The sequence below is a fragment of the Muntiacus reevesi genome, chromosome 2 (assembly GCF_963930625.1).
Source record: "Muntiacus reevesi chromosome 2, mMunRee1.1, whole genome shotgun sequence".
NCBI lineage: Eukaryota > Metazoa > Chordata > Mammalia > Artiodactyla > Cervidae > Muntiacus > Muntiacus reevesi.
In genome coordinates, this window is record NC_089250.1 from 161,158,019 (window position 1) to 161,182,896 (window position 24,878).

At 48.9% G+C, this 24,878-nt stretch overlaps 1 protein-coding gene across 2 annotated transcripts in view; it reads right to left on the minus strand.

The window, feature by feature from the left end:
- Nucleotides 1-24,667, minus strand: part of RGS10 (regulator of G protein signaling 10) — a 40,006-nt gene extending 15,339 nt beyond the window's left edge. Inside the window, exons 1-3 of one of the 2 annotated variants that reach the window (XM_065920136.1) lie at nucleotides 24,522-24,667; nucleotides 11,913-12,031; nucleotides 10,661-10,747 (exon numbers count right to left, since the gene is read on the minus strand). In XM_065920136.1, the coding sequence (XP_065776208.1) occupies nucleotides 10,661-10,747; nucleotides 11,913-12,031; nucleotides 24,522-24,570 (255 nt within the window). In that variant the 5' untranslated portion in view covers nucleotides 24,571-24,667. Of the gene's footprint in view, nucleotides 1-10,660; nucleotides 10,748-11,912; nucleotides 12,032-17,945; nucleotides 18,024-24,521 lie in introns of those variants that run through there. The other variant, XM_065920137.1, reaches the window with a different exon arrangement.
- Between the last annotated feature and the right edge of the window lie 211 nt (nucleotides 24,668-24,878).

Here is a 24,878-nt window from a genome sequence, read left to right on the forward strand (position 1 = left end):
TCTTCCCAAACCAGGAATTGAATCTGCATCTCCTGCAATAGCAGGCGGATTCTTTACCACTGAGCCACCAGGGAAGCCCCATGAGAACATTATTCAGCCATAAAAAGGAATGAAGGACTGACACATTCTGCAGCATCAATGAGCCCTGAAAGCATTATGCTCAGTGAAGGAAGCCAGACGTGAAAGGCTACATGTTACATGATTCTACTCATATGAAATATTTAGAATAGGCAACTCCACAGAGACAGAGAGATAAGTGGTTGGCTCGGGGAGGGGGAAACAGGGAGTGACTGCTTAACGAGTCAGGGCTTTGTTTGCAGTGATAAAAAAGTTCCAGAACTAGACAGTGGTGACAGCTGTATAATATCGTAAATGTATTCAATGCCACTGAACTTTAAAATGCCTAAGATGGTAAACATGAGAGCCCTAAAAATGGTTAGTGTGGTAAAAAGTGTGTCTATTTTACCATGGGTGTGCTCAGTCATCAGTCGTGTCCAGCTATTTGCAAACTTATAGACTATATCCCACCAGGCTCCTCTGTCCACGGGATTATCCTGGCAAGAATACTGGAGTGGGTTGCCATTTCCTTCTCCAGGGGATCTCCCCAACCCAGAGACTGAATCTGCATCTCCTGCATTGGCAGGCGGATTCTTTACCACTGAGCCACCGGGGAAGCCCCATGAGAACATTATTCAGCCATAAAAAAAGAATGACGGACTGACACATTCTGCAGCAACATTGATGAGCCCTGAAAGCATTATGCTCAGTGAAGGAAATCAGACATGAAAGGCTACATGTTACATGATTCTTTTCTATTCATGTGAAATATTTAGAATAGGCAACTCCACAGAGACAGAGAGATAAGTGGTCGGCTCGAGGAGGGGGAAATGGGAAGAACCACCCAAGAAGTCACAGATTCTTTACAGCCATTGGCAGGCAGATTCTTTACCACTGAGCCACTAGGGAAGCTCTTTTTATTTTACCACAATACCAAAAAAATCAAATTAAACAATGAACACATACCCCAGCCAGTGATCAAGCCCCTACTAAGTGCCAAACACATGCTAGGCATTTTATGACTATGGTCCAATTTCCTTAATCCCTAAGGAGTCCAGCAAAGCGCCATCTTTCTGTTACTGCCACGTCCCTGATGAGGACACAGAGGTCAGGAGGGGTGATGTGGCTTATCCAGGGAGCCTGCAGGGAGACATGGGACCATCTGGCTCCCAAGCCTTGCATTTCTGCTCAGTTTCACACCTGTGACATACATTATCCACCCTCTCCCTGCCCTTGGTGATGCACTGTCAGCCCCGCAGGACTGGGGCTTGTTTTCACAGAACTAGAGATGAGCACCAGCAAGAGATAGAACACTGCCGCCTGCCCTGAACCCTAAGTGCAGTTGGCCAGAAGGCATCAACCCTAAAAGGCACTGCCCTGGGAGGGCTTGTCAGCAGGGTTGGGAAAGGTATGCACACCTGCACTTAGGCGTCACCAAAACCCAACAGTGACTGCTGCAGGAATGTGTTGTTCAGTCGCTCAGTCATGTCTGACTCTTTGCAACCCCATGGACTGCAGCACGCCAGACTTCCCTGTCCGTCACCAACTCCCGGAGCTTGCTCAAACTCATGTCCATCGAGTGGGTGATGCCATCCAACAATCTCATCCTCTGTCGTCCCCTTCTTCTCCCACTTTCAATCCTTCCCAGCTTCAGGGTCTTTTCCAATGATGGCAAACAGTTTGTCTTACAAACAGCAGGCCTCCAGGCGAGGGTCCCGCAGGACATCCCCTGAGGGCTCTCTGCGCTCTGACACCCTGTGCTCACCCCTCAAAAAGCTGTTTCTCCAAACACTAGAGCCCACGCTACAGAGGAAACCAAACAATAAAAACCTCTAAATGGAGCTGCGGAACTATGATTTGCATAGGAAGCCAGGGGCTTCTCAGGGTCTACGTAGAAAACCCCACTCTCTCTAGATAGCCCACCTGGGGTCCTGCATGCTGCAGGGCTTGGCTTAGGAAACCCCAGGCTCTGAAAACCCTTTGGGCTCATAGAGACCACCGGAAGGCTTCAATACTTAGTGCTTAAAGGAGGAGAAAAGCAAACCTTTTACTTCTTTTGGTTCCGGGGACTAGTAGACAAAAGATCCTACGAGATGGAGGTCTGGTCTGACCCATCTCCCGTCACCGAGAAAGAAAACCTTGGGGAGAAGTGGGGGAAGACCACCCAGGTGGGAGCCTTAAGGAAATGTGGCTGTTGCAGGGGACAGGCCGGGAAACCATCGAGGAGACCCAGGGGGCCAGTACATCGGGGCCGCCCACCCCTCCAAAACCCACTTATTTCAGGAAGCTCTGAGCCTCCCTCCCACCACCCCCATTCTGTCAGAAAGGAACGTCTTTGGAAAACCACTTCCTGTTTTAACGATAATTCATAAAAGCAGACTTTAACCAGTCAGATTAGCAAACTCCATGTAGGGCCCTAGAAGAAGAAAGAGCTTTAGGCCTCCCCTCCCCCTTGAACATTCACTCACTCACACGCACACACATTTTCCAGATGGATCCAGGCTGTCTTGGGTGGTTCTAAAAAGAAGAAGTGTAATGAGTAGCTTGAGGCTTAGAGGTGGGGGTGAGAGGGGGTGGGGGAGGACAGGAAGCAGGTTTTGGGGGGACGCCTGTAGGTGTACAGGCCTCGGGCCTCTCAGCCCCACGGTGTGTCCACAAGCACCCCGAGCATCGGTCGGAGAAGAGTGCAGGGTCCCCGAGGCGCCCGGACATGGACCACCCTCATCTCTGGCTGATGGCTCAGGGTGACAGCTTCGTGGGCAGAGCTTATCTGGCCGGGGTAGGAAGCATGACTGAAAAGGGAAACCCTGAGACTGCCAACCACAAGCTGGTCACAGGAAGGCCTGGTGTCCACGCTGAGGACGCATAACAAAAAAGAAGAAGCAGGTCTCTCGAGTTATTTGGGGATATTTTCCAGAGTGTGGTTAACCCTATTCTAGTTCCTGTCGGGACAGGGTGAGAATATCCCCCACTGGTGGGGGCCCCCAGGGTTTAGGACTCTGGGTGTGCTGTGGAAGGATGTCTGGCCTCTCTCCTCCAGCTGTTCCAGCCTCCGCCAGAGCACCCGCACCACTGTGGACAGCAGCCACGCCCGGCTCCCAACCCTGCCCCAGAAGGTGCTGGAAAAGGATTGCCCCTAGGTGCAGGCGATGACTCCCGGCATCAACCTGAGGACCCCCCGTTAGAAGCCGTGTGTAGCCAGGTTTGCCTCCGGACACAGACCCCAGCCCCTCTGCCCGGAGCCTTCCTCCCAGCCCGGCAGCGCATCAGCCAAGAGCAACGCCCGGCAGGAGTCAGCACTCAAACCCAGCTCCCAGCAAGTGCACGTTTAGGAGAAGCAAACTCACTTGAGTCCCATCAGCCCCAGCAAGAGAATCCGACCCAGAACAAAGGCAAAGGCACTCGCAGGCCCGAGTGCGGACGAGCACTGCTCTCTATGTTCTGGCTTCTCTCTCTCATTAGTAAGTGTGCTTTAACTTTATCCACTGGGAGAAATAAAAGCTTTTACTCCGCGTGCCCCTGTAGTTGATGATTTCTCACTGAGGCATCTCAAAAGAAAGAAATGCATTTTCTGTCTCCACTTTCTCCCTTCCACCTGCTCCCCCGTCCCTGGCTCCTGCCCTCCCACCAACACCCTTCTTCTGGACCGCTCTCCAGGCCCCCACCCTGCTCACCCCCATCACCCTCTTGGGATTCTCCAACACCTCGCTGCTTCTGTCTCCTTTGCCAGCTCCTGTCCCTCTGTCCCCCCCACCCCTGCCAATTCTGGGGTTTCCTGAGTTTGGCCCTAGGCTGACCACTTTCCTAACCACATGGTTTCCCAAGATTCCAGCCCATTCCTCTGCCCCAAGCAACTTACCATGCAGATAACTCATGTCTAGAATTGTGGGCTTAGATATCCCACAGACATCTCACACCTAACACCGAGAAAAGAAGTGGTCCCCTTCTGGCCTGGGGGGTCCCCCTGTATCCACTCCAGGAACCTGGGGGTGGTGATCCCCTAACACCCCACTCATCCCTGCACCCTGCCTGTCCCTGAGTCCTGCTCACCTGGCCTGCGTCAGCCCCTCCCCTGCTGTTCCCATCACTCTGCCAGAGACGGACAAAGGGGCAGGACACATAAGGAAAGGCAAGGTCAAGCCACACACTACCTATGTTACTATCAGCTTCAGAAAGAGAATGAGGCAAGGAAAAGGTCAAGTGAACGATTTGAGATTACTTCTGAGAAGGGGTTCAGGAAATGGAAAGCAGTTGGAGGAACAGTGAAAGACACTGCAGACAGCAGCAGGAAGAAACCTAGGCCCTGCAAGCTTGTGGGGGGTGGGGGCATGCAAAGTAGCATCCCCAAATGGCAGGAACTCAAGGGCATCTGGGAACCCAGGTGGGAGGGATGAAGGGGGCAGCAGGAAAAAGCCGTTAGACCCCCAGGTTCTGACCCCAGCCCTGGGCAGTCATCTCCTCCCTCCCCACCCACCTACCACCCCCACCCACAGCCTGGAGTTTTCTTCTCTTGAAGACAAAGGTAGGAGGGAAAGGAAGAGATACCAAATTGAATACAAGGGTTAACTGAAAATCCGCACACAGACACACAGCAAATTTCTCCCCACCCAGCTCATTGGAAATATGTTTAGTTTATAAGCCTGTCAGGCTTGACACCACCAGGATGAGGGCCCCAGTCTATAGAAAACAGAAGCAGAAAAAATTCCATAGAAAGATTTAAAGATAAAGTTGAAATCTGCAAAAGAAAATGTAGGAACTGAAAGGCACAAAGATGAAAAACTGGAGGGAAAGAAGAGAAAACTAAAGACTCAGTCCAGGGGAGGAGGGCCATCATTGGGAAAGAAACCAGAGAAAACGGAAGGAAAGAAGTTTCAAAAAAAATAATGATAATAAAAATACGAGAACACTTCCCAGAACTACAAATTTCCAGATGAAAAGGCTCCAGAAAATGTCCCACACAATGGATGAGCCTCACCCCCCTCCAGAGCCTCTGACTGTACAGCTTCAGAATACTGGTGATGAAAAGAGGGTATTATGTTATTCTGGAGAGAAAAAGCAAAGAAAACGAAACAGCTTACATGTAACGTACTGATTCGCAACAAAAATGTAACATAATGGGACAATGGCTTCAAAGTACTGAATGAGTTTTAACCTGGAATTCAATTTTATGCCCTGTCGAATTATCCATGAAGCAGGAGAATAGGAAAACAATTAGCATTTTCACTCAGTAAGACCTTCAAAGGTCTACCTGCTGTGTGCCCTTTCTCAAGAAGTTATGACTGGTCTTGCTCCATTCAGATGAGGAAGTGACTCAGGACAAGTGAGGGCCTGGGAGATGGCAGATGGCAGGAGAGGGGCAAAGCGAGTGGCCACTGACGGCAAAGAAAGACCTGGGGATGCCCGGGTGGGAGCTGTGGCCAGAGGGCCCCAGGAGGGGCCCCCAGGGGAACCCGGACTGCAGAGATGAGAGGCCTCAGCCACATCATAACAAGAAGCATTTCGCAGGCTCCTAGAAAGTATAAAAAGAAGAAAAGCAAAAAATGGTCCAGGGACTTCCCTGGTGGTCCAGTGGTTAGGAATCCGCCTGCCAATGCAGGGAACACAGGTTCCATCCCTGGTCTGGGAAGACCCCACGTGCCTCGGGGAAACTAAGTCCGAGCTCCACAACTGCTGGACCCACACTCCACAAGAAGAGACTAGCCCCCACTTGCGGCAACTAAAGAAAGCCTGCGAGTAGCAAGGAAGACCCAGCGCAGCCATAAATAATAAATAAATATTTTTTTAAAAAATGATCCAAGAAGAAAAAAAAAATGTAATCGTAGCATCATCCTCTTGGGTCAGCAGCAAACAATAAAGTTTTAATACTGAAAATGCCGTAGACAGGGATATAAAGTAAGTGGAAACTCATAGTAATGGTGAAAAGACATCAGTAGAGGATATCGGAGAATGATGAAGTGAGCCAGGATGGGGTGGAGATGCAGGGCAGGCCTGCACCAGGCCCCAGACCACACTATGAGCCGCTGAGTTCCTATCCGCTCCTGCCTGGACCCGGTCAAGTCCATATCAAAGGTCAGAAAGACACAGCCCAAACCAGAGAAGGAGGGAGAGCTGGAGGCTCCTGAGGGCTGACGGGAACGAGACCTTCGTACTCCATCCACTTGTGAAGCTTCACATAAGGAGCACTTTTGGATCTTTAAATTATATATATATATATATATATTTTTTTTTAATAAAGAAGATGATGTGTTAGTCTTTTTAGGAAGACCTTTATGATTACTTTAAATAAGAACACCAAACACTAAAATCCTGGATCAAGTTTTAGTGTTAAATATAATAAAAGTAATAAACATGAAGATCCCCTGGAGAAGGAAACGGCAACCCACTCCAGTATTCTTGCCTAGAAAATTCCATGGACAGAGGAATCTGGTGGGCTACACAGTCCATGGGGTCGCGAAGGGTCAGAGATGACTGAGCGACTTCACGTTTCTTTTACAGACCCCTCCCTCTGTACTGGTTAACTCTGAACCACTATAAAAAGGCAAGGTACTGTTTGTTACATTTAAATACCAGTGCAAGTTGCTCTCAGAGCTTTGATTATTAGAAATCTTGCACCACCCCACTTCCCCACCCCCACTCAGTTTGGTTTTTACAAATCTGTAGGAGATGCTGTATCCATTTCAATCATTGTCACATACATAGTAAATAGGCCCTTCATGCATGTACTGATGAATGAATGAGTAAAAATGAATGAATGAGTGAGGGAGAGCCAAAGAACAAACACCTTCTTGGAGTTTTTTCAGAGGTTTTATAAGACATGAATGTTGCTCTGTGTTAGAAGGTAGATGTATCTCCCATGCTAACTCGCGGGGAAGAGGCCCTTTATAGAAAAATGTCAAACCATAAGGAAATCGCCAAGGGAAAGAACGGCTCTGAAAGCTGTCTGCGGAATAGGAACACCTGGCAGTTACAACCCCCAGGAACCCCGAGACGGGAGCAGGGCAGGCATCACCTCCCAACTTCCTAAAGTTCCAGCATCCCGCATCATAAATACAGAGCTCTGAGACCCTCCCAAACTAAAGGGTTGCTTTTCCGCCGGCCAGGGAAGCACAGACCGGGGAAGGCAGTGAAGGCACAGTATGGGTCCACTGTCTGGAGTTTCTGAGAGTTCAAACCCCAGCAGAACAGACAGCACGCCCCTTTCTCAAGTCTACCCCTAAGACTGTGACTGCAGCTCAAGGCGAGCAGGGAGGCCACGATCCTGCCCACCGCGGGTCCTCAGGGGTCAGCCGACCTGAGTGGCGATCGGGGAGGACCCAGTGAGCCAGGCACCGTCCTAGGCTTGGCACTGAAGACAGACAAAGCTCACCAACCCTAGAGAGCCCTCATGATAGAGGGAAAGGCAAACTGAACAGGAGATAAATAAATACAAGGTACCAGGTAAGTTGGTTAGAGCTTATGGAGCCATCTGGCTGGATCATGATAGTAAAAGAACCAAAGCAGCACCCAGCACAGGTCCAATTTAAACCGAGGCCAAGGTGAGACCAGCCTCCATCTTGCAACTGCCTTAGTTCACGGTAGAGACAGACAGTCAACAAACTCCCCACTGGCTCAGACGTGATGAGTCCGATTGTGAAATGCAGTTGGGCTGACTTCTCCCTGGGCTATGTCCTCCTCCGCATCTTAAAATTAGTGAAGCAGAACTTAGTTCTGGTTTTACTTCCCTGCGGCTGGACCCGCAAGACGGTCTGGAGCAGAGAGCCGGGCTGCATTCCCGGCTCTGTCTGCACCGAGCCCGTGGGGCCGTGGGCGAGCCACAGCCTAACCTCTCAGACCGCAGCCCCAGTGTCTGGGAAGGTGGGAGGAACGGTTAGGACGCTGAGTGTAATGACCGGGAAGGAGGTGTGGACTCCATGGGCCTCCCGGATGGGACGCCCCGTCTGTCCCAGAGCCGTCCACATCCTCAGGCAGCTGATGGGCGAGTGTTCACTGCCCTGAAGCAACGTCCAGGCCTCAGGACACAAACCCTGGGTGTCAGGGCTGGGGGTGCAGAGAGGGGCTGCTGGATTCTGGAAGCTCTGGCTGTCGGAGCTGGATGGGCCCATGCACTCCAACCCCGTGGCTTTCCAATCTTTACCTTGGCACGCGGGGTTCTCTGGCCGTGACCCCACCTCCCTCCCAGCACAACGTGCAAACAGGCACAACGAAGCCAGCCCGCCCCGAAAACAAGCTTCCTGTCCCCCGCCACCCCGGTCTGCCTTCAGCTCTTCTTTCCAGGCCTGCCTCCCCACAGGCTGTGCCCTCTTCTGGGAACACTCCGCCCACCCCCGACCTCACCCCCATCCCCAAACTCTCCTGAGATGTCAGCTGAAGAGTCACTTCCCCAGAGGCCTGCCTGTGCTCCCACGGAACCTGCACTTCCCATTTCTGGGCTCGTCGCACTTGCAAAGGCTTGGCGAACAGGGAGCTTCCGCTCTCGGGGTCTGTTCCCTAAAGGGGCTCGGCTGTCTCGTCCCCGCGTGGCACCCATGCTTTGCACAAGGCCTGGCCCTGAGCAGGTGCGCCACAAAGGTCTGGCAAACTTGACCAAAAGGAAGGGCATGTCAGCGTCACGGGCAGGGACACCTGGGAGGCTCAGGAGGCAGGTTCAAGTCCCAGCTCAGCGGTGCTGGGACCTCCACTGCCCCGTTTGCATATAGAGGAGCGGCTGGCTGACAGGTCAGCCCCTCGCGTCTCCATCACGCAAACTGAGGCAGAAGAGTGGCCATCTGTCCATCTGTCCCCCTTGACTCTGACCTAGTGCTTTAGGGTGAGGCCAGATGAATCCATTGCCCAGGTCAGCATTCATCGACAGTGGCCCCTGGGCTCTGGGCTGGGAGCTGGCGGCCAAGGAGAGCAATGGGTGAGACATCAGTCAAGTGTTAGTCATTCAGTCGTGTCTGACTCTTTGCCACCCCAGGACTGTAGCTCACCAGGCTCCTCCATCTCTAAGGATTCTCCAGGCAAGAATACCTGGAGTGGGCTGCCATTCCCTTCTCCAGGGGATCTTCCTGACCCAGGAATGCAACCTGGGTCTCCTGCATTGCAGGCAGATTCTTTACTGTCTGAGCCACCAGCAAAGCCCAAAGGGCCCAGGCAAAGTCATCCACTGGGGAGAAGCAAGAAGGAAGCCAGTGTCAAGGATCATGCCCAGGATGGCTTTCTGGGCTGAACTGGGAAATCCAGCTCCAGGAATCTCAGAATCCATCTATCCTTGCCCCTGCAGAAGGGAAGGCATAGAACAAAGGCCACACCACTCCATCTTGGGGAAAGAGTGTCTGAGGCAGAAAAGCCTTTGAATAAACCAATGACAGATATTTTCTGCAAACACGTAATAGCTTCTGGCTTCATGGATTCCAGCTTTTTGGAGCCAGAGGCTTAAAAACTGGCAGCCCACAAGCCACATCTGCCCATGGCTATATTTTGTTTGGCAGGAAACGTTTCACATTTAAAAAAAATCAGTTCCATCATTTATAAGATTGGATGGTTTCACATAAGAATCCAAACGTCCAGCTTCTCTAGAAAAACAGGCAGCGGTTGGACTAAAGATGGGAGAAGATGCCCTAAGAAGCAAGGTCCCTCAGCGAAGACCTAGGTGGGTAGAACCCAAGGCAGGGAAAGCTCAGGCAGCCACAGACCCCAAGGCATTTGCTGCTGAAATCAGCTAAACAACCAGTCACTGGAGGCAGGACAGGCCACCCTCTAATGCCCCAATCCCCACCACTCCCTACAGTCTCACACCAAAAATCTCCTTCATGCACATTATTACTGGAAGATCCCCTAGAGAAGAAAATGGCATCCCACTCCAGTATTCTTGTCTGGAAAATCCCATGGACAGAGGAGCCTGGTGGGCCATAGGTCCATAGGATTGCAAAGAGTCAGGCACAACTGAAGCCACTTAGCACACATGCATGTAGGCATTTAGCCATGAGCCTCTTAGAAAGACACAAGCATGAGCCTTGTAAACACACCCAATCCACAAGCATCCTTGCCCAGAATCTCTTCCACCTCCCTTGACACCCAAACTTCAGTGGCAGAAAATCCAGCTGACATTGGAATTAAAGACTGCCTCCTGCAAAGAGCACATATTCACCCAGGAGAACAGTCAGAAACTTTCTATGTGGGATCCCTGCCAACTACAAGATGTTTTGTAAAGATATATTGAATAATTGACAATCCATCTGATGCGCCTTATGCTTTTATCACCACGCATCTGCTTTACGATGTCCGTACAAAACACCAACATGTCAAGCCCTGGAGGGAGCATTCACATAAATTATTCATGAAAAAAAATCATACTCGATGACAGACTCTCAGTGACTTAAATTGTTATTTCTACTTTAAATATCTGTTCATTTGAACAGCTCCATTTGAAAACAGATTAACACACTCTTTTAAAAATTGTTAATATTTGATCAATACAAGATAGGCTATTCTGAATCTTAAATCCTACCCCAAATCCAATATGGTTTGAATTTCTGTTGGCAATTTCAAAATTTATTGGAAAGGTAATTGTAACTTTATAAAGAAAGTTAGCAAGAACACGGTTACAGAGTGAAAGAAGTACCTGCTTTTTATCTTGTGTTTTCTTAAAATCTTCACATGCTAGCCAAAATAAAACATTTTCTTCACTGAATTCCTTTTTTAAAAATTCCTATGGATGAAGAGAAGAAAAAAATATCAAACAGTATTCTACTTAAAAAACAAAGAAACAAATAATGCATTTCCTTTCAAGAAGTGATAAGCCAAAATTCAACAAATGAGCATGTTCACTCACTCTGTAAAAGCTCCACCCCCAAAACAGTGTTATGCTTAATGTTAAAGCTAGAATTTCATATGCATTTGAACTTAATGGTTTTAACATTGTGAAGAAGTGTAAAAATGAAGCAGGAATCTACTCAACAATTCTCAACTAACAATAAATTACTAAAAAGTAAATTAAAGTGGAAGATATATTAGTTCCTTCCAGACAGTGTTTAAACAAAGTACATTCCTCTAAAATCAGGCTCATTTTTTTTTAAACAAAAGAAAAGAAAACATATTAAGCACGTCTAAAAACACCACAATGAAAACTATTTTAAGTTGGAGGTGTGCTTTCTTTGGGCAGATGTTGGGGGTCAGTGGCATAGCCAGCTATCCCAATGTGCACGGAAAAGTTTTCTCCCCGAGATCTAGATGGTGCTTCTGGAGGCCCCGTGTCCAGGAATGGCTGCCACCCACTCCCTGGAGTCTGCAAAGGGAACCAACAGCAGGATGGCTTTTGATGGCCTGACCCAGGACTAAAGACAGAAGTCAGTGGGACTCAGGCAGATACAGGCATTCTTGAAATTTACAGGTTCTTCTGACACCTGGGGTTTCTGGAGGCCATTTCTAGGTAGTCCTGACATTTCCCCATCCGCCTGTCCTCCTTTGAATTCCGCTTCACGTTACCAGCTGTCGTCCAGCCTCTTTCACTCTATGAGCAGTGTATCCCGAGAAGCCCAACACAGGAGAGAACAAGCCTTCACATCAGGGAGACCCTGACCGCTCCCTGCTAGGTGTCACAGAGCTGGAAAGTCTTTGCAGATTCCGCCAGTGGGCACAGTACCTCTTCCCCATCCCCCACCCCTCCCAGTTATATAAAACCAGACACAGTCAGGGCAAGCCCCTCAGTGCTGGTCCATGACCACCCGGGAAAGCGTGCCCACGTTGGTCATGACAGGTGAGAAGTTTTCTCTCAAGTTGGGATGGACAGTATCAAAAACTGGCCTTTGTTTCCCCCACAGGCTTCTAAACTTTGTGTGGCGTGTCAATTCTGGTCAACAAGGAAAAAGGCACACCCTAAATCTTTTCACGCCTTCTGGGTCTTCAAGCAGATTCTCCAGGGAAGACGCCCATTTGGCTGTGCTCTTGGGGGCCTGGTGACTGCTGCTGGAGCTCCCATCACTGTCGTGGATGTCTGCAAAGCAAAGTTCAGAGACTGTGTATGTGGTCTAAAGATACTGTCATCTTATAAGGAGCATTATTTTCATCATCACCACCACCACTATGACTAAGACACAGTATCAGGTTACACACCAGAATCTACTCTCAGGGCTAACAGAGGGAATTCATTCATTCATTCATTCCTGACAACAACCTTATGAAGTAGGTGCTACCATTCCATTCTACAGATGCAGAAAACTGAGGCTCAGAGTCAAGAAGGGACTTGTCATTTTCCAACACTCCCCATATATCCTTCCTCCACCCACATAGCCACTGGCCGAGCCACAGGCAGCCTTCAGGTCTCCCTCAAGCCCTCCTTCAAGGGACCTTGACTCAACGGCAACTCCTCCCCATTACTTTCTGTGTGCAGTCTTATAATTACCCTGCTGTGCTGTGACTGTTTGCACAGTCGGCTCTCACTAGTCTGAAAGCTCCTCTGTGTCTTGATCTTGTATCTCAGGAGGTAGCTCATTGCCTGGCACATAAAGTAAGTACCAGAGCTGGGAAAGGGAGGCAATGGACACAGGTGAAAATTTTAAAGGGACACCAAAAAACTCAGGCATCAGATGAAAGAGATTTTCATGCAATATATTGAAAAACCAAAATTAGTGCAAAAAATTCCATAATGAGCAAAATACTAAAGACAGAGTCATTATAACTGAGTTTTCCTGTGCCTCTCAGGAGGCACTCCAGTATGGCTCGGCATCAAACTGGTACGATGGACAAAGACTGAATGAGTTAATGACTGCACAAGTCCATCTCATGCATTCTCTTACTCTTGCCTCCAAAAAGAGCCTCTTGATTAAAGGAAAGGGGACTGGAACCTCCAACTAACACACTCTGGCTACTTGCCTGAAGGAGGAAGCAATAGCACAAACACATCTCATCTCACTTGGCCCCTCCCTGGAGTCACGTGAAAAACCATGGAATGTCACTTCACATGGGCCCAGGTTCCAAAGCCATTTTGGCCAATTTGAACTACGTGCCTGGGTGTTCTGCTCAGCCACTCACTTGTGTCCAACTCTTTGCGACCCCAAGGACCGTAGCCGGCCAGGCTCCTCTGTCCATGGGATTGACTCAGCAAGAAAACTGGAGTAGGTTGCCATTTTCTCCTCCAGGAGATCTTCCCAACCCAGGGATCGAACCTACATCTCCTGCATTGCAGGCAGATTCTTTGCCACTGAGCCACCAGGGAAGCCCTTGAACTATTAATATGTGAACATGGGCAAAACTCTCTGCAAAATGAAGATAATCTCTGCATCTCTTGGCGTTATCAGAAGGATTAAAGAAGGAAACACATTAGGCACCTAGATGTTCACAGTGGACCCTCAAGAAATACTAGTTCTTCTCTCTGCTTCCTTAAAAGTATGATCTATCAAGTGAATATTTTTATAACTAATACTTCTTTTTTCATTGCTTTTTTTCAAAGTATAGTTATGTCTCTCTAAAGAAAAGTTTGAATCTGGGAGAAAATAAACTTTAAATCAGGGCTCCCCAACCTCCGGGATCTAATGCCTGATGATCTGAGGTGGAGCTGATGTAATAAAAATAGAGTGCACCATAAATGTAATGTGTTTGAATCATCCGGAAACCATCCCCTCACCACTCCGGTTCATGGGAAAATTGTCTTCCATAAAATCAGTCCCTGGTGCCAAAAAGGTTGGGGACTGCTGCAAGAAATCGGCAAAACAAATCATTTTAAAAGGATAAATCTTAAAAGTCTTATGAATGTTAGTTGCTGCAGGTAGCTAGGGGGCCATATGGTTTCAAATGCTTTTAGAGGAACGTTGTACCAGAATATGATGAACTTCGAAGTACCTCCGCTTCCGTGATCTCTCATGTACTACTGGGGGTCAACACAGGTTCATTTCTGTGATCGGCAGAGATTGCATTCTCCCAGCATCTTGCCACTAGGCTAAATAAACCAGAAGCAATACACTTTGGTGACGGAGTAAGAAAATTGTTTGGGACAAAGCCACTCCTTGGAGAGGCAAACTGACTCAAACATCACAAATGGACCTGATGCTTCTCTAAAGTGAATCTCCAGTTCGTGGATATTAAATTAGTTCTCTGCTCTCTTTGCAAATGCTAAAATGGCAAGCTTCTGAACACTGTGTTTCTTCCCAACGAAGTATAAATCAAATTAAAAGATCATTATCATAAGGAATTTCTGCAGCAGGGTTCATTCTGCCAAGCATTTCACAAATTTACTCTCTGTTCTCTGCCCGAAGAATACAGTTTGATGGTTTTCTCCACTTCCCCAGCAGGTCTTCTCTTAAGTAAATAAATTAGAGACACAATTTGCTGTTCCAGGAATAAAACCTTAGGCAGCCAGAACTTTCTCTTGCCATGGCAGAACAACTCCTTTCTCTATAAGTTTTCAACCTTGGCCTGTGGTGATTCCAAAACTCTCTGACATTCTTTTCAATAATAAATGAAACCACAATTGGGTTTTCACAGTTTCACAGTCTTGCAAGTAAGTATAGTTGGTGGATTCCCATTTAGCCAACAGAGTGCTCTGGTTAACTAGGTCTTCTGGTTAACTGAGAGACAAGATAGCTGTCTTATGAGACACCAGGAGCCAATCGCTTCCTCCCTCCCCTTTTCATTTCATTCTCTACTCATTTTGCATATTAGGTTTCTGTGCCAGCTTTCTGTGCCACTTGACAAAAAGTTTTACAACTCAAAACCCACTCATCTGATCCAGTCTCCTCATTTAATAGACTGAGACATAAAGGTTCGGAGGTAAGGTGACCCAGCTAAGGAACTGCTGGATGGAACCAGTATTGGGACTTAAATGTACAGGCAATTGTCCCCACCAGGACCACCTCCTTGGAAACCCAGGGTTCCTCAGAACACAGGAGGGTGCAAATGGGTGACCCTTCCTTTCAGTTCCCTCCTGGGCTACCGTTTCCCTTCCATCAATATTGTGAAATACATCTATGGCCGACACTGTTACAGAAGGCATAGAATTTCTAGGGCTAGCCCAGAAAGCATACCAAGATACAGTAGGTATCCCCATAACCATGGCTATTGACTTCTGGCTTTGGTGCTCTGGATAAAGAGAAATTCTTTCTTGCTTTTTTGCTCACCTTCTGCCCTAACAGTTCTTACTATAAGAAACTTCTATTCACACTCTACTGTCATGTGTTTTCCCTTCTCCAGAATATTGGTTCAAATTTTGCAAAGACTTCCCGATTGTCTTTCAATTTTGATTAAGGCCTCTGCCCCTGCCTTAAAAAAAAAAAAAAAAATCCTTCTTGATTGTATCAATATACATAGATAGCTCTAGTTAGAGCAACATTTGCAAACTCCATTCACTTAATGGTGTCTCTCTTTTCCAAGTCATTATCCCCAGCTTCCAATGAGCCTGGCAGAGGTCCACTCCATTTGGCACTGCCCTAGAGACTGCCTCATCACCTGAGGCATTTCCGTTCCTCGGGAGCCTCTGCACAAGGAAACTTCCACTATTTTCCAATGCATACAAGTAAGGATTTCCTAAGACAACTTGGTTCACTTTAAATGTTACAATCAGTCCAGTGATATCCAGGAGAAAGAAATAACCTTTCTTCATAGCAATCAGATATACTTCTGAGCTTAAGAATAAAGCAAAACCCAGCAGTAAACCTGGAATGCAGGAGATGTGGCCAGAGCAGAGGGTTCAGTCCCCCTTGGGCAGATCCCCTAGAGGAGGACATGGCAACCCACTCCAGTATTCTTGCCTGGAGAATCCCATGGACAGAGGAGCCTAGTGGGCTATGGTCCATAGGGCTGCCCAGAGTCAGACACGACTGAGCAACTATAACAAGGGTACCCAGCTTCCCAGTTCCTCCCCAGTCCCTAGCACTTGGGAACACAAAGGTCCAACACTCTCCTTTCCTTTTTCATTGACAAAAGTTTCCGCTTTAGATAGATTACACAAGGAGGTAGGTTTGGAAAGGACAGGCAGGGGGACTTCCCTGGTGGTCCAGAGCTTCCACAGCAGGAGGCATGGGTTCCATCACTGGTCTGAGAACTAAGATGCCACAGGGCACAGTAAAAAAAAAAAAAGAAGAAGAAAGAAAGAAAGTACAGGAGGAAAAAAGTTAAACCTATCTATCTAGCAGCTTTAAGACCACTCAAGTTAGTAAAGAGCCGTTGGTGATAACATTTGTTTGTTTCAATTTTGTTCAGCTCTGCACACTTGTTGTCATTTAGATCAGCTGCAAAGCATTTTTGCAATGAAAAAAAATAGGTTTTTTTTTTTTTTTTTTTTTTTTACCTCCTGGGCCCTTCAAAGTATTTTAGATTTTCAGATTTTTGCAGGCACAATACTTACTTTTCAAGAAATTCATCTTCAGATGAGTTTATCACAGGCTAGTAGTAACCATTGCGTTTATAAATTATTCACAGCATGCTGGGCACTAGGTATTCCGAGCTTTTTCCGTAGGTTAAATCATCTTGTTCTCACAATGACCCTCTGATGTGGTTAGGATTATTCCCACTTCACAGATGAGGAAACTGAGGCACACTAATTTGCAAGGGTCACCCAGCTTTGAAAATGGGGACTCATGGTCCAAGCCTAGGCAGCCTTGGCTCCAAAGTACAGCACACCATTTGCCACTGGCTTGACTGCCATCTTTATTTTTTATATCTGCTGATCTTCACCCTCACAGAGGCCAGAACATGCCAGCCTTGAAAAGAATGGCAACAATTATGTGGGAGAAGACGGTGAAACTAAGAGTCTAACTCCTCGCAGACAAAATCCCACACATGACTGGGCCAGAATCATCCAGCACATAAATACAATGGGCATATGCTTTCATTTACGTTGGCGCTGTTCTGTGCAGCCTCTGACTTCAGTAAAAGCTGTTATTGCAAAACCAGCGCCGCATCCAGGTGCAGAGGCCTGAGGAGGGTTGCCTGTAGCACATTCTGTGATGCATTATTTATAGATGCTATGATGTCATATCTGCCAGAGACCTTCTCCAGACATTAATTCCTTGGAAATCCACATTCAAAAGGCATCTCTAACATTCATCACAACTGAATGCTTACAGTACAAATTCTTGCTATTAGTCTACAGGAAGGTCTGAGTAATGATCCTGAGACAATTTCCCCAAGCCAAAGATTTTAGTAAAATCTCAATATCCAGCTTCCTCAACAGCAGAGTCAACTTACATCCTCAAAGGGTTTGTCAAAAGCACCCCCTCAAATGCACGACTTATTTTTAAAAAATAAACATTCAAGCCCAGGAAAAGGCAAAAACGTTAGCTCTAAATTCTAAAGTGGTTGATACTACACACAAACACACACACACACATCCCAGACTCCTTTAAAATATGCAGGGAAAGCACACACCCCACAAAACTTATTCAAAACCTTGTATCACCTACATCACGCCAAACATTACATTTTTTAAAAAGTCATCCCAACTTAGAAGCGGAGAATCTGTTTTTAAAATTGGTGATCCATGGAGGGCTCCAGAGAAACTGGGTCATGGAAACCCTCTATCTAAATATTCCTTAAGTGTTTATCAGCTCCAGTATCTAGCTTCTGAGAATAACGACCCTTCAGGCGTGCAATTCCCCTGGTGGGAAGGTTTGCGTGAACTGCCATTAGCAGAAAATAAAAATAAAAACGTTTTGAAATAATCATACTAATAGAAAGCATCAAAGACCAGAGCAGGCCCACAGGCTGGAGAGGTCAGCTCAGAAAAGGCCTCATTGGCATTTTCCCACGAGGTCTGAAGCCTCAAAAAAGAAAAAGTCAAGTGCTCAGCAACCCCCAAAAAGGCCCCCTGTGTACCTGTGACTGCACCACACACCCCCGACCCTACTTTGCCTGCCAGCACCCAGCGATGGCTGAACGGAGGTCATATCAGCTCCAGGGATGGGGACCCTGCTTACGTGCCATGCCCTGGGGTCCGCCTGGGGACGTCCACGCAGCCCCACACTCCGCCGTCTTCTCAGAGACGCGTTGTACAAGACGGGCAGGGGCTACGGGGCTCCTGAGCACCCTTGGGTCCGGAGGAAAAACAAGCCTCAACATCCTCTTTTGAGTGGACTAAACAACAGATGGCCACTGGTTTCCAGTTTCTACCAGAGGGAAGGAAATAAGAACGCCAGACTGTTATTTGTAGGCTCCTAGAGTCCTCACTTTCTAGGCAAAAGCCCAGAAAAAATAAAAACTCCCCAAGAGCCCAGTTCTGGAGGTGAAAGTAAAGACCCTGACAGCATTTTTTTCTCACTTTCCAGAAGCCCCTGTGCTTCCTCTGGAACCAGTTACTGTTCAGTCGCTCAGTCGTGTCCGACCCTTTGCGACCCCGTGGATTGTAGCACGCCAGGCTTCCCTGTCCATCACTGTCTCCCGAAGTTGGCTCAAGCTCACGTCCATTGAGTCGGTGATGCCGTCCAACCATCTCATTCTCTGTCGCCCCCTTCTCTTCCTGCCTTCAATCTTTCCCAGCGTCAGGGACCAGACATATATGCAGAAATGTTCCCTCACTCTCCCCTGGAGTCCGACTCTTGTGACCACATACTATGGACCTCCAGGCTCCTCTGTCCCTGGGACTCTCCAGGCAAGATTACTGGAGTGGGCTGCCATTTCCTTCTCCAGAGGATCTTCCTGACTCACGGATCAAACTCTGGTCTCCTGCATTACAGGCAGATTCTTTACCAACTGAGCCACCAGCAAAGGCCCACCCCCAACCCCGGCCCTTACACTGGGGCAAATAAGCAACTTCCCCCTCCAGTGTCTGTAGGGTAGACTGTGTATTTCCTGAGAGTAAGAATTGTGTCTCCCTCAGGGCCCACAGTGCTTGGCATTCATGTATAGATTTACAGTGATAACAGTTTTCTGATAGATTGTTGGGGCGGAGGGCAAGGCAGAAAGGAGGGTGATGGTTGTACAAAGATCTAGCATGTACTGAACACCGATTACCTCCTGTCTCAACCTGACCACAACCCTTGGAGGCTGGGTCCCTCACTAGCCCATTACAGATGAGGACACCAAGGCAAGCAAAGGAACAAGCCAGGAGCTAGATGAACTAGGACTCAACCCTAGGCTGTCTGGCTGCAGAGGCTTCAAAGAGAAGGGCAGAGTAAGATGCAAGAAATAAAAGGCAGGCCCTTTTTCTCAGGGAACTTAAAATTGACAGAGAAGACGAGGCCAGGCATTCCCTGATGGCCACTGCCTGCCTTGCCACGCACTGCATGAAGTTTTCTTCACTGGTCCATGAAGGAATGAGAATGAGAAGGAGGAAATATTTACCAAGTGAGCTGTGTTGACCAAGTAAAGGCAGCCTGGGGTTGTCTTCTTTAAGTAAATAAATACATTTATTTACATGGTACAAAAGACAAGAGCTACAGTGGGACAGGTCTTCCTATCTTCCCTGTCCCTCAACGACCCAGAGCCTCTCACTAGAAGCAACAGCCTCTAGAAGATTCTTGTTATCAGGACAGTTCTTTACATGAGATTGTATCTTTCCTACTACTGGGGGTGTTGAAACATCCTTCATTTGTGGGATGATAAAGATGTGTGGGATGATAAAACCAGTGCATCCTAAAGGAAATCAGTCCTGGGTGTTCATTGGAAGGACTGATGTTGAAGCTGAAACTCCAGTATTTTGGCCACCTGATGCAAAGAGCTGACTCATTTGAAAAGACCCTGATGCTGGGAAAGATTGAAGGCAGGAGGAGAAGGGGATGACAGAGGATGAGATGGTTAGATGGCATCACCGACGCAATGGACATGAGTTTGGGTAGACTCCAGGAGTTGGTGATGGACAGGGGGGCCTGGTGTGCTGCGGTTCATAGGGTCGCAGAGAGTCGGACACAACTGACCAGCTGAACTGAACTGAAAGACGGTTGATGATGGTGTTGTTGGCTTTTAATGTCCTGATTGGAGAGGGAGAGAAAGAAAGAAGGAAAAAAGGAAGGAAGGAGGTGAAGCAAGGCAACAGGGAGGAAGGGAAGGGAAAAGAAAAGTCAGCATGTCACACTCACTCTCAATGTTAATACAGGTGAGCTAAGAGGACAAAATGGATACTGCGTGAGGTCACACCAGCAGCTCTGGGCTCGGGTCAGAGCTCTGAGTCCTTCTCAAATAGGCGGCTCCAGACTGTCCCTATCCCTTGGCGGGCTCTGCACGATCCAAGCAGAGACAAGAGGGTGTGTCTCTGGTGCCGAGAGGGAGGGAGACAGGAGGTCTGGGAAAGAGGGTCTCCTGGCCTTCTGGGAGGACACAGAACAGAGGAGAGGGGACCAGGAGAGAAGGTAGGCCAGATGAGGGGGTCCCTGAGCGCATCCCAGATGAGGGGCAGCAGCACCGAAGCACAGGCCCTGGGTGGGGCCCTCGAGAGCAGGGTACTGGCTTGGGAGGGAAACCGATCCCCGGAAGCCTGCAAGGCACTGTTTCGCCCCAGTGGACGCCTCCTGACAGCTCTTATCGGGGAGCCGCTGCTGTCGCCCACGCAGGCCCCTCTGCCCCCTACTGCCACCCCCGGGGTTGCTGCCCTGGAGAGCTATCTGGGGGAAGCAGAAGAAATGGGTGGGAGTAAATTTAGTGCAATTTAAACAGCAAGTTCCCAAAGCCCAGCAGCAGGAGCCCAAGGGGATTACTCAACCCCAGGGAGGGAAGTGACTCAGTTCACCCAGGAAACCGGAGGACATGGCCCAGCCCAGCACCTGCCTAGTTTCCACAATTTCTAACAGTGAGGGGAAAAAAAACACATCGGTTCCAATACAAAGTCTTTGAAGACAAGTAAAGCGCCCCGAGCACCTGGCACCCACCAGTCTGCAAGCTGCCCATGCCCGTGTTCAGAGTTGGCACTGAGGACTAAGCCAGCATGGAACACGCATGTATAAACAATGCCCCTCTCCCAGCCCATCCTCTCTGTCTCCTTCCTTCTCTCTGAACCCACAGGCCAGCCCAGTGATGTTCTGCAGGGAAAATTTCCCCCAGCAGCCAAGCCAGTCCTGCTGTCGGGTTGTTATAACAAAGACATTAAATTGTTATGTCAACTGTCATCTTTAAATAAAAACTTAAGCCCAGCAATAAATCTGCAGCTGGTCCCAGAGGTTTAATGGGATAATGTATAACAGGCTCCGGGCTGGGTGGGGAATTCCCCCGGTCGTTCGGTCCTGGTCTGCTTACACGGGGCGGTGGAAGGCTATGACTTTGACTTTTTTTTTTCAAGTGAGGAGCATCCCAGGTACCATCAACATCGCAAGTCATCGTGGGGGGCAGGGTGGGTGCGGGGAATCGTCCAGGGTTCCTCACATTTCAGTAGCCTAAGAATCAACTGAGCGCTTGTCAAAAATGCAGCCAACACTCCCTTCCACCTTGGGTGCCCAAGACAGAATCAGAGAGAGGAGGGGTCTGGGTCATGGCCTGGAAAGCTGCATTTTATCAGACCACCCCCACCCCCTTGTGGTTCATGAACACACTTTGAGAAACCTCAGAAAGGAGAACATTCACACTTTGAATCACACTTCGAAACTTGGAATTAAGGGTTGGGAGTGCCAAACCTCAGTTTAAAGACATGGTCTCCAGTGAGATTTTCTGGAAAAATGGAAAAGGTTTGGAGTAAAAGGAGCTGGGAGGCAGGACTGCAGCCAGGTCTGAGTCACGGTCCAGCAGGGATGGATCGAGTTTTTGAGGGGCCAGATGCTTATACAATTTGGACAGCCACTTTAGGAAAATAATTCAGAATCACCAAAAAAGAAAAAAAAAAAACTTCAGCCCAGGGTCCCCTGGATCACTTGGCTGGCTTCCCAGTGCCTTTGCCTCGGGGCCCACATTCCCCTTTTCTCACTGCTGGGTGGTGATGACCAAACTGGCAGAGGCTTGTTTGTCCTTTCCTATCCAGAGACAGACGTTAACCCTAAAAATCATAAAGAAATCAGGCTCCTGGAAGCCAGACATTTAACACCAATCCATGATTTTTAGCTACTGATCTTTCTATCAGCGACCTAACCACATTTCATCAGCCTTAAAATGTGTTACTCTGAAAGAGGTACACTCCACCGGTATCCCTAAAACTGGTATCCCAGTTTTTCCGGGGTACAATCTGCACATATGCAACAGCACCCTAAAACCATGTGTGATCCATAATCTGTTCTATTTGGAAGACCTCACCCCAAAAGTGACCTGTGTAGGGATGTTCAAAGCAGCTCTATTTATAATAGGAAAAAGGTGGAAAAGATAACAGCCAGCCATTATACTCAAGTTATGCCAGGCACTGTACTGGGGACTTTATATATATTTATACACATATATATATAATATAATATTTTATATATATGCTTTTGTATATTTAGCTTCACAACTCTATGAGATCCACTGTACAGATGGGAAAATGGACATATAAGTATGCTGGTAAACCAGCTCTCCTAGGAAAAAAACAACAACATCTTGATTTTTAACATCTGCTGATTTCCATGATGGAAATGGTCACTAATAGCCAATTTCAAGCTACCTATGGTTTAGCAACCAGGTCCCAAATTTCCCATTTAGCAATGGACTCTGAGGTCAAGTAACTTGCTCAAGGCAGCTGAACGCTAGAGTCAGGGTAGGAACCAGGGATGTAAGTAACTTCAGAGTCCAGGCTCTGACAACCACTCCTTTGGCCTGTGAACATCCAACAATAAGGAATGGCTAAATCGAATGGCTCAGACAGTAAAAAATCTGTTTGCAATGCAGGAGACCTGGGTTTGATCCCTGGGTCGGGAAGATCCCTTGGAGAAAGAAATGACTACCCAGTCCAGCATTCTTGCCTGGAGAATTCCATGGACAGAGAAGCCTGGTGGGCTACAGTCCATGGGGTCGCAAAGAGTCAGACACAACTGAGTGACTATCACTTTCAAAGCGAACAACAACAGAGAAATCCTTTGACTCACAGGCAACACAGAAAGGTTTACATAACCCCTAATACTAACACTAATATAAGCAATTTATAGTAACTCTATGGAGTCCTACTTTGAGTTGCTCTCAATATTTGAGGGAACAATTTGCAAAATATGATGGATGGGAAAGTAGTTTCAATTCAGCGTTTAAGGAGGGGTATTTTATTGCCATCCTGCAGGTCCTTGTCTGCACAGAGATAGTGCACCTAGTTAGAGAAGGAAATGGCAAACCACTCCAGTATTCTTGCTTGGAGCATCCCGTGGACAGAGGAGCCTGGTGGGCTGCTGTCCATGGGGTCACACAGAGTCGGACATGACTGAAGCAACTTAGCATGCATGCATGCATTGGAGAAGGAAATGGCAACCCACTCCAGTGTTCTTGCCTGGGGAATCCCAGGCACCGGGGTGCCTGGTGGGCTGCGGTCGATGGGGTCTCACAGAGTCGGCCACGATTGAAGCGATTTAGCAGCAGCAGCGCACCTAGTAGTGGAGGTGGGACTTGGACTCAGTCAATCTACTTTCAACTCATCCTCTTAACTACAGTGTCCCTCATAAAATAAGACACAGGTGAAAAAAGATAGGGATCAACGTGTACAGGCTCTCCTGGTACCAGCAGAAGCGACTTTTGGAGTGGGAAGTGGCAGAAAAGCCTCTGAACCCCAGAGTCAGGCTGAGCTGGGTTTGAAAGATTCTCCATCACCTAAGTGTGACTCGGAGCAGGTTACCCAACAGCTCGCTGGTGGCAAGGGCCGAGGACAATGCCTATCTCAATGGGTCGCCCTAAGGGTGAAGAGAGAATTCACAGAACACTACTGGGTCCCACTTGGAGCGCTCACAGGGGCTAAGATGAAAGGAACAAAAAGGGTGAGATGGTTGGAATCAGGGGCATGGTTTCATCTTCACCAGGAACTCTTCGTCCTATCGAATCGCTCCGACGAACCGTGGTTGGTCCAGAGTGACAGGCTGGTCCAGAGTGACAGCCAAGCTGAATCCTTTGTAAGGTCTGTTGTTTCCTGGCGCGAACTGCAGATGCGCCCTTCACCTGGTATTCACCCTCCTTCCCCGCCCTACATTTCGGCTCCTCGGCGCAAAACCGAAGACGCCCAGCAGCCCAGGCCTGGCCACCCAGTCGGATGCCCCGGGTCCGGGAGTGCCTTCCGCGGGCTCCGCTCTGGCATCTTTCGCACCAACGCCCGCAGCGGAGGCGGAGACCTCCAGAACTCCGTTCTGCTTTCGGAATCTAGAGCCCATACAACCTCCAAAGTTTGGATGTTTTGGATCTCCTTTTTCTCCCAGACCATCACTAAAAAGAAAACGGCTGTTGTTCCTCCTTTCAGACAAACTTCCTCCCCAGCGCACGTCTCTGGACTCAGCGCTCCCGCTGCGGCTGGGACTGCGGGGACCCTGGACAGAGCAGGGAGAAGTGGCGCGTCCTGCCTGGGGCATCGCGGAGCCGCGCCCGACCCCGGGCAGGAGGGAAGGATGCCCGGGGGGGCGGGCAGCACCGGCCCGGGCGGCTCATCGGGGCCCCTGGGGGCGCCCCAATCCCCAGCCCGCGGAGCCCTGGGAGCCGCTTACCTGACGGCGGCCGCTTCCTGCTCAGTCGACTCACTGCGCGGTTAAACATCGCCGCGAGCACCCCGGGGAGGAAGGAGGAGCAGCCGGGCTGCGCGGCGGCTGAGCCGGAGGAAGGCGAGGAGGAGGAGGCCGGAGGAGGAGGAGGAGCTGGCTCAGCACCGCCCCGGAGCGCGCGGCCCCCACCCTGCGGCCCTCTTCCCCGCCAAGCGCCGCGTGGCGCGATCCGTGCGCCCTACCGGCCCGCCCCCGTGGGGGCCCTGCGGTCCCGCCCCGGGGTGCCTGGGCGGGCAGGGCGCACCCGGGTGACTCCCAAACGCCGGGAGTCCAAGAGCCCGGCTAAGAGCCCAAGAAGGCGCG